This window comes from Leuciscus leuciscus (assembly GCF_965113295.1).
Source record: "Leuciscus leuciscus genome assembly, chromosome: 24".
Classification (NCBI taxonomy): Eukaryota; Metazoa; Chordata; class Actinopteri; order Cypriniformes; family Leuciscidae; genus Leuciscus; species Leuciscus leuciscus.
In genome coordinates this window covers 11,353,920-11,363,444 of record NC_138723.1, presented here as the reverse complement: position 1 = coordinate 11,363,444, position 9,525 = coordinate 11,353,920, and the positions used below count along the sequence as shown (strand labels likewise).

The 9,525-nt window shown below is 38.0% G+C and overlaps 1 protein-coding gene across 3 annotated transcripts; it reads right to left on the bottom strand.

Annotated features, from left to right (window-relative positions):
• Positions 1 to 3: 3 nt before the first annotated feature.
• LOC309489374 (eosinophil peroxidase-like) lies at positions 4 to 7,796 on the bottom strand. 3 transcript variants are annotated; one of them, XM_082158134.1, is made up of 16 exons: positions 7,683 to 7,795; positions 7,206 to 7,265; positions 6,799 to 6,892; positions 6,533 to 6,708; positions 6,299 to 6,431; positions 6,084 to 6,213; positions 5,739 to 5,945; positions 5,287 to 5,644; positions 5,028 to 5,188; positions 4,670 to 4,928; positions 4,411 to 4,581; positions 2,218 to 2,455; positions 1,776 to 1,972; positions 1,508 to 1,545; positions 1,056 to 1,103; positions 757 to 908 (listed from the first exon to the last, which is right to left on the bottom strand). In XM_082158134.1, exons 2-16 carry the CDS (start codon positions 7,261 to 7,263, stop codon positions 894 to 896), a joined length of 2,283 nt encoding a protein of 760 aa, XP_082014260.1. In that variant the 5' UTR covers positions 7,264 to 7,265; positions 7,683 to 7,795; the 3' UTR covers positions 757 to 893. The 3 variants fall into 3 exon arrangements, with proteins under 3 accessions (XP_082014259.1, XP_082014258.1, XP_082014260.1); XM_082158133.1 differs by lacking the exon at positions 1,508 to 1,545 and having other exon boundaries at positions 4 to 908; positions 6,799 to 6,889; positions 7,683 to 7,796; XM_082158132.1 differs by lacking the exon at positions 1,508 to 1,545 and having other exon boundaries at positions 4 to 908.
• Positions 7,797 to 9,525: the final 1,729 nt, after the last annotated feature.

Genomic DNA, 9,525 nt, shown 5'->3' with positions numbered 1-9,525 from the left:
TAATTAATTGATATACAATGTTTTTTTCTTTATTTGTTTATTACACTTTGCTAAAAGCATACACATAAATAACTGTCACAGAATGGACTACAGAATATTTTTGCTGCAATCTGACAACAAAACCAAAAAACAACTTTTATCAACATACAGTGCATTAACGGTTACGTCAATGTTTCTAAATTATGAATAGTTTAACTTTAAACAAAAAGTATAACTGAACCCTTAATTTTGCATAGCTAACATAGTCATATCGTATTAATAAAAAGACAACAACAGAAACAACTACTTCAGAGATCACAGTAAGAAAGAAATCAGTGTTTTAAAAGACAATGGAAAAGTAGCGGATTTACAATTAGCATTTTATAGGCGCTTTTTTGTTGGTTATTCTTATTTGCTGGATATGTGCATTTATAATAAATAAAAACAACAGCTACATACAAGGAAAATTGTAATGCATTATAAGTAATAGTCTCAAACAGGGAAGAGAATATGGCCAGAGAAATAGCTGGAACTGCTTATAACATTAGCACCCCGAGAAGCCTCTATCCACACACGGTCTCCTATCTGTAGGTTCAGTATCACCTTCCCTTCAGCTAATGATTGCGTATTAAGGTTGATTTTTTCAGCAGTTAGCTGTACAACATTATTTCTCTTTAAGGTCACTGTGCCCAAAGTCCGAGTTCCTATGCATGAGAACTGGAATTCATATACACCAGGAATCTGACAGAGGAACAGCCCTGATTTTTGGTTATAATGGTTCTGTCCATTGTAAAGGACCCGACTGAACACAAGCACTTTAGCAGAGGCAGGAAGAGTGGTGCCAACAAAAGCAAAGAAGGCGGAATGTTGTCCTGTAGTGTTAATGGGGGGTCCTGGAGGTCCAGATGGGCCTGCTACGCCTCGTGGACCTGGGAAAATTAAATATTAGAGAAACGATAAAAAATCTCGTCTATGTTGGTTAGTTCTGTTATCTGGCTTAAAAAAAAAAGAGTGAGGTTGGCAGCTTTGTTGAAGGAATATTTTGATTTAGATAGCTTGATCTATGGCTTGCTTACCAGGTTCCCCCTGAGGTCCTCTGGGTCCCGGAGGTCCTTGGAAGGACTCTGTATATGAGGGTTCATGCATAGATGTTATATGTTTGTACTATAAGCCAAACTGTTTGCATTAAAGTAAAATAAATCACAGTTTATAATGCAAAAGAGGCCCCTAAACCAAGCAAAATTCCTTGAAACATGCAAAAGGTAGAAAGAAGGACTAAACAGCTTACAAAGGTTTGGTGCAGTTCATGTGCAATCATGAAACATTGTTTGACAGTTGTGACATCCAAATGTATTAATTTCTGTCACTGCACCAGTCCAGTGTACAGCAAAGAAGAAATTACTCAAGCTGTGTCCAGTCTAGAGGTTTTGCAGTGAATGAATTGCCATTTAAGCTAATAAATCATGTGCACAACATCATCACTCTCTCTTTTTTCTTGAAATTAGAAGAAAAAGAACACTTTTCTAACCTCATTTCCAATGTCTGATATGCTGATGCCACCGTCACCTGGAAGGCCAAATACCAAATCACAGGTGAACCAAACCGTGGTGACCATTGCAAACAGATTATACATTTCTTCAATACCTGGTATGTGCCTATACTACCTTAATTAGGTACTCTACAAGCACATAGAAAAGGTAGTAAGAAGCTTAGGCAGAAATTTGCAGTCAGAGGAAGAAGATTTATGACCACATAGCACATAAGCATTTAAGAGCTCTAATACTGTGGTGCCTTACCAGTTTCAATCCAAGGGTTGAGGTCTAAGGCGGGGATATCCCCACAGATAACGAAATTGGCTGAACTGGTGAAGCGGAAAGGATCTCTGGGAACTCTGCTGATTCCAGTGTTGTCACAGATGATGCGGGCCAGCGACACAGAGGCCAGTGATGCTTTTTGTTTGGTGGTAAACACTCCTTTGTTCTCCCACCATAACCTGAACACAATGTGACACCTCCTAAACACATTCTAGTCCCATTGACCAAATCAGGGATGTCCAATCCTGCTCTCGGAGGGCCAGTGTTCTGCAGATTCTCCAACCTGCCACAGGGCATTTACCTGGAGATTTCCTGAAGACCTTGATTAGCAGGTTCAGGTGTGTTTAATTAGGGTTGGAGGAGGATAGTGGCACTTCAAGAGAGGTATTGGACACCCCTGGACTAAATACACATAAATCTTTACCTGTCACCCTCGCGAATGTGCTGGAACTGTGTAGAGATAAGGCAGGCAAAAAGAGAACCAACACGACCACCAGGAACAAAAGGCTCAGCAACACCTCCCAACCAAATGTCAATGTTCTCAGGGGTGCCATAAAGCTCAATCAGCCTGCGAGCCAATTGAGTGTTGTTCATCACCACAGCCAATTCTTGCTCATTCTGAGGTGCCGACAGTCCACAGAACCGACGCCATGCATTATAGCCTTATGAGGAACAACAGATTAATACCCGGTAAGTCTTCTCTCAAAAACACATGCAGTGGTAATTAGGGTTGGGTATCGTTTGAATTTGAACGATTCCGATTCCTTGTTTCGATTCCGGTTCCTAACGATTCTCGATTCCGATTCTTTTAAGAGGCAGGGTCAAAAAAGTTTAGATCAATTTTAATTCTATGAACTTTTTACTTTTTATGAAATTTACTATGAATTTCTCACAGGGCTGTTTTCAACTACAATATAAAAATCAAATCTATTTTAAACAACTTTTTTATGACATTTTAAATGAGCTAGCTAACCAACGGTCTTTCTGAAGGAAATAGTCTGACCTTCTCCATCAATTGAAATATTAAAAAAATTGCATCACAATAAGTGTATTGTATTGTATGTGATTGTCACTAACATTTTAGTAACTAAACTGAATTTTATTAGGTTTAGTGACAACATGTTACAATGTTTACATGGTACAATTTCTGGTAAGCTACGCTTTTTTATTATTTCATTTCAATTCAGTTATTGTGATTTGATTTAATATTGACTCATTTGGATAAATATTAGGTACTCAAGATAGGTGTTAATTTTTCTCAAGAAAAAAACAACTCACCTAATGCTGTAAACATACAGAGAGCCCTATCAGCTGGCAGTATTATTTAAGGTTAAAAATAACTCAAATTAAATATAATGCGTTTTTTTTATTTATTATAATAACAACTTTATTTAATGATATAAGTACAAATATAATAAATATGTAATATAGTACACATATTTAGCAAAATACTCTCTATAGCTCTTTTTTTCTTGCCAACTATGTGCTATAGCCTATATGTTCATTAAATGGCTTTCCTGAGGTAAATATGACATAATTGTTCTCCAGCTATGTTATTGACCTCTTCACGCTGATAAAAAACACTGATTGATCGATATTATATATGAGGAATATACAGTTAGGTAAGTTGTAGCCTATGGCTACTGTATCTTTCAACAGTGTTCGTGTTTTTTTACTATTAGCTGCTAGTCGAGATGATCGGTTCACGTGCGCTAGGGATCTGTCACGTCACATTTACAAGCGCCAAAACGGTATTTATTGTTTGAATTTCGTAATAAAATTGACAGAATATGAAAGCTGAGATTTTTTTGTATATCATAAAGTAACTGCTCTGTCTAGTCTGTCGGTCTCCGTGTCCTCTTTGCTTCACGATTTTTATTGTGCGTGAGAAAATGGATGTGTGGTGTGAGAACGTGTGAGAAGTGTCAATTGCGTGTGTCTCACGGTAAATGCGTGAAAGTTGGCAGCTCGTAAATGTGTTTTCATGAATATATATTTTTTTTACGTTTGCCGGCATCGCACGCAGTTTTCAAACGGACGAGCAGAGGACGAGAGAATATAGTTGCAACTTGCAAGATACCGAAGAATAAGAAAACATCATATGTACGTTTTTAAGGTTTAACGTCAGGGTTGTTTGCTCTGAATAAATTTTATGAGACGCTGTGTGAGTTAATAAGGCAACTCACACAGCGTCTCATAAAATGTGTCGGTTCGCAGTTTAGCATAACAATCAATATACGCTTACACCTGTGCTAGTACACGCATTTACCATGCCGTGTGTACGTTACAAATGTTTAACTAAAGTGTCAGCGAGTTAACATTTGGCAGTTTGAAATCGATTATGTAGTTACTTCAGTTCAGAATAGGGCTAGAAATGACTTAGACAGCGGTTTCTTCTTCCGGTCGGCGGACTGTGAATCGGAACTAGGAATCGAAATTTAAACTTTTGAACGATTCCGGGAAAATCGCAAAGCTAGTCCCGGTTCCAATCGATACTCGATACTCGATACCCAAGCCTAGTGGTAATGCACCATGAAGCTGAGTTGGCTTCACATGGTTCAGATTAAAGGGTTCCAAGGCTTTGTGTGCATGTTGTGTATGAGTCCAGAATATTTACCTGGTATAGCGTGGTCACGGCCTCTTTGCATATTGAGGGCAGCCAAGTCCAAAGCAATGTGTTTTGTGAAGGCAAACAGTCTCTCTCTAAGAGCATCCACCATCATGTGGTCCTGCGTATTCAGTTTTGCTGGCCGACCAATCAGTCCACGGAGCAGAGGATCGATGCCCCCTATGCAAAAAGCAAAGTAGAAATAAGTAAGTTTGAAAGAAGACAGATTTAGGACTCTCTGGGTATGCTGCAAGCCTCACAAATTCACCTTCAAATATCACCCTCCATGGCGAGAAGAAGGCCTCATAGAGGGGCACACTTGGAAATTGAGGATGGTTCTGGTAATTTTCATCAAGACGAGATATGATGGGTTGGATGGCCAGGTGGGCAAAACGGAAAGCTGCTGTGGCAAAGACGTTTGCAATGGTAGGGTCCACATTTTCATTGTAACCTGGATATTGTCCAAGGTGTTTATTGTAAGCATCAGGACCCACAATTATCGGCAAGTAGTCCTTAATCACCAAGATCTAAAAGAGAAAGGAGAGGTTGAATATATGAATATATGTTGTACTCCGCATGTAACTGTTCGTGCTTGTGTTAATGCCCTTTTCATTAAATGTCTTTACCTGGTTGTAGGCACCCACAATTTTTCTTGCCTCTTGATAGAGGGTTTCACTACTCCAGGTAGGATTGAGCACATGGAGGGCACGAGCCAATCTATTGTGCTCTCTCAAGAAAAGTGCGTGTAATGAGGTAAGAGCAATGTTCTCATCAACACGAACATCCCCTACACACATCAAGAATTCATGAGCATTTGAGTTCAAATACCATGCATTTTAGATGATGGATTTACCAATGAAAACTAAGAATGAAAAAGTTACTGACCTGCAGTGAAGCAAGGCACCTCTGTTAGGGTGGTGTCATTGAGTGTTTTCCTACGCGTGGCACACATGTTACTTTTTACACTAGTAAAGGGCAGGTGCTCTCGTCCATTGTCCTGGAACTGATCGTTGACACGTAGAAGACCACCATCATTAGTCAGGTCTCGCAGATCCTTTGCTAGCCCATCCTCAGCCCCATAAACCTGTCCAGCATCTAGGAAAGCTGTTAGAGTGTTGATCTGTTCCCGAACTTTGGGGAATCCACCAAACATATAGGCGGTGTTCCCAGAACCACAGGCCGGTGACGAACGGAAGACAGGGAGACAGGACGCAGGACGCAGGCGTTGATCTCCTGGAGGAGCCTGTTTTTTGACAATAAATATATCATGAAAGATAGTTTTTTATAAAACAACAATAGTGGGATAATATCTGACAGAAGAACAATCTTTGACTGACCGGAATTGGGAAGCAGGGTTCAGAGCGCTCACAGCTCTCGTCACAGTTGAGGCCACTGCTGAAGGACCTAATGCTTGGTGAGCTGGGCGTAAAAGTCAGATCGTGGTCAACCCATTGCCCAAAGATGGTAAGCAGGAAGGTAAAGTCACGATCACTCTCTATGTCAGCATCTGCAGTGCTTAGAATACGATTGGAAACCAGCCTGACCTGTAATCAATGAGGTAGACAGATCATTTACTTGAGCATGAGAGTGAGTCTCACGAACATTCAGACATTGTTAACTGATTGGTGGCCTACTTGATTGTCAAGTATAAATAATACTATAAATAATTATCTCCATCATACCAGGGGCAGCGCTGCACCATTGTGCAATCTGTTGGGATCCCATCCTTTGGCCTGGGATATGCCATCCTCATAGACAGCAGGCAACCATCGGGCAAAAGGAGTGTTGGATGCACCAAGAAGTGGGTTCCTCCTGGGAATGATACATTTAGTTGTTTAGCAAGGCAAACACTGAGTCTTTGATTAAGACTACTCTGAATAAGAATGGCAAGACAGACCTGTTGTTGCAGACATTGCTGGCAGTTCGATACTTGTTTATGTGGGGTGTGGTCCTACAAGAAGGGGGCTGGACTTGAGCAGCACAGCCTGTCAGACGTGTAATTGTGTTAAGCTCGTCTTGAGTGAGCAGATCTAGGGGAAAACACATAACGACAGTTTATAGAAAGGAACATCAGTCAGTGATGGATCTTTTCTGAGCTTTGCAAGTTTAGCCAAGTTTTTTGTCCTCATACCTGTAGCATTGATGGACCTCTTGTGTATATGATGGGCTTTCTCACTGATCAGTCTGAGCGTTTGCCCCATGTAGTCTGCAGCTCTCACAGCGTCTCGTGTCTTTCGAGCTGGCTGTTTCAGCAGACGTAGCTTGTCGGAAGGCTTGATGTCATCTCTGCGCACCCTTGCTAAACTCCTGGAAGAGGGGAGATTTATAAAAATTAAATAGATCAATGACTGATGATGGCACAGGAATATTGAGCAACATTCTTAAAATGTTACTCACTCATCACGAGAATACTTGTAAGCAGCATCTACTATTTGCTTTGCTTCCTCAATTGAATCTAGAATGAAACGTCTCCCGGGGCTCTCTTCTTCTGCTAAAAAAGAAAAGGCTATTACATCAGGATCTGGCCCTAGAAAGGCTAATGATGACTAATTTTAGTGAAATCTGCAATTTATTTATTTATTTATTTATTTACTTTACTTTACAAAATGCAACAATGTGCAGTAAGTGATAGATGTAGTCATGAAATTGAATCTCCAGAAGATGAATGTCATACCAGGTGTATAGCTTAAATGACTAAAGAGAACAAGACTACATTTCTTGCACCAGAATTTTTTATATGTTTTGATTCTATATTGTTAATTATTAGAAGTTTGATTTTTGATGGCATGGTTGGTAAAACTTACCACCCATTGAAAAGGCACAACAGCACCCCACCACAAAAAGAAAAGTGGGAAGATTCATCTCTGAAACACAAATTGAGACATGTAGAGAGTAAACATAAATAGATTTCGTGTTTATGAAAGTTGCACTGTTTTCTGTATTTCAACAATTTTAATTTAAATTTGAAGATTACATTTTTTTAAACTGCTAAGTGGTTTAAAATGGCACTTTAAATTAACTTAGCTGTTTTTAAACTTAATAAATATTTAGACTATATGCATATTTTACATTTTAATAGAAAGGACAAAATAATACTAAGAATTTATCCTGAAAGATAAAAAAAATTTCAACAGTCTAGAATAAGAAGTGTCTATTAAATATAACAATTATTTGCATTACTTTGCATTTGCAATCAGCATCACAGAGTTTAATGATACTGCTTTTTTAAAAAGTGCAATTAAATTGATAAATAATTTAAAGAGAAATTTTCCATTTCTTACCTGGTGACAGGTCTCAAGCTCTCTGTTTCTGGACTCAAGGCTCAGAGTGTGTTGTGCTGACTGGATGGAGCAGCCGTGCTTTATACCGTCCCTCATCCTCATGTTAAGCATCACTGAGGGAGTCATAGGTGGGGCAACTGGTTTACTTCCTTCTTCCTTTTCACTGAAGGGCATTTACCATTTACATTAATCATAGTTTGATTTATTGATGTATTTGAGGTGACAGTCTGACAATTATTTACTCTTCATTGCTCTACATTACAGGAATGCAAGGACAATAGTTACAGATTTCTCTACTTATCTTCTTAATACTGACACAAAATATTTAAAGGCAATGGTTCACAATTTTTTTTTTTTTAAACGGATTCTGTCATTATTTGCTCACCCTCATTCCAAACCTGTATGCCTTTCTTCTGTGGAACATAAAACATAATATTTTGACAAATGTCTGAGTGTTTTTGTCCAATGCAGGTCAATAGGCCCCTATGTTTTTTAGTTTCCAATGTTCTTCAAAATATATTCTTTTGTGTTCAGCAGAAGAATGAAAGGCATACAGGTAGACATTGTTTATGAAATAGAGATAATAACTTTAAGTAACTTTGCAACTATGTCAGTTACCAGTCATTAGAGTATCTGTAGACAGTAGACTGTCTGTATCTGCTAACACTTGTGAAGGTCCACCAACAGACATTCTACTGACTATAAGTAACTTTGCAGCTACATGTTAACTTATTCTACTAACCTGAATCTTATCACCTACACTACAGTAACTCTGACCAAACAGTCTGACCTAACAGTCAACTACAGTCTACTATACTCTAAGGAGTATTAGTTAACATGCAGTTGACAAGTTACTTATAAGTAGTAAAATGTCTGAAGTGGACTATCGAAATAAAGTGTAACCGAAATATTAATTGGAAGAATGAGAATTATATATAGTGACAAAAATATTAAACAATATAAAACTCTCTTATATTATATCTGCTTCAAAGTCAATTTCAACTCTGGACATTATCTTAAACAACTTCCTGCTTTTTAAACAATATTGAAAGAGTTTAAATGTGTGATGGACACTTGTGGCTCTTTCATTATCCACTCCAGTTCATCCATAATAATAATAAATAACAATGTTAGTTGCATAAAAAATCTTATTCATACATAAACAATTTATATTGTCCACAAATCAAATTTTAAGCATTAAGCACAATACTTTTAAAGAAAAAGTTTTTAAAATCACATGTAACAAAAATTCTATCAGGTGTGTTGAAACTTTTGACTGGCTAGTCATCATGTTTCTTTTAGTTTTCTAATTTAGGAAGTTAATAAATCTCTACGGTGCGACAGCCAAACAATAGTTGAAATTGTTTAACAGCCTAGTGACCTATAATCTCTCACTAAGATGTCGGGAAGCTCTTTTGCCTGGAAACATTTCCTTCTCTAAATTTATCAGTGTCTGGACTAATGTTTTTTTTACACCTGTCGTAGAGCACCTGTCATAGAGTTTATTGCACCTGTCATAGAGTTTATGGCAACAAACCGCATGATGTGATGAATCAGAGCCTGTTTATGAAGTTGTTTTAAAGCAAATGTTGGCCTGATTACAGAACATTTCATGAAAAACATGCTGGCACACACAAGGGCTTTATTAGTAACAACATATTTAATGTTAGCTTTAAACCTACAGACTTCATTTGTCAAATTATTATCCCTACTTTTATTGGACACAAAGTCTGCCTATGTTTTTCATCTTTTCATTTCTGTTTTTCAAAAATTCTACTTCCATAAGATTCTTTCATTATTAGAGTCATGAAGTTTCAATTCATGTCATTTTTATTGCATTTTT

Excerpts from the sequence above, each read along its gene's own strand:
- LOC309489374 (XM_082158132.1), bottom strand. The coding sequence starts at position 7,263 with ATGAATCTTCCCACTTTTCTTTTTGTGGTGGGGTGCTGTTGTGCCTTT. Across the intron at positions 5,946-6,083 it reads ATGGTGCAGCGCTGCCCCTG|GTCAGGCTGGTTTCCAATCG; the intron begins GTATGATGGAGA and ends CATTGATTACAG. Across the intron at positions 1,104-1,775 it reads CAACCCTTGGATTGAAACTG|AGTCCTTCCAAGGACCTCCG; the intron begins GTAAGGCACCAC and ends CCTCATATACAG.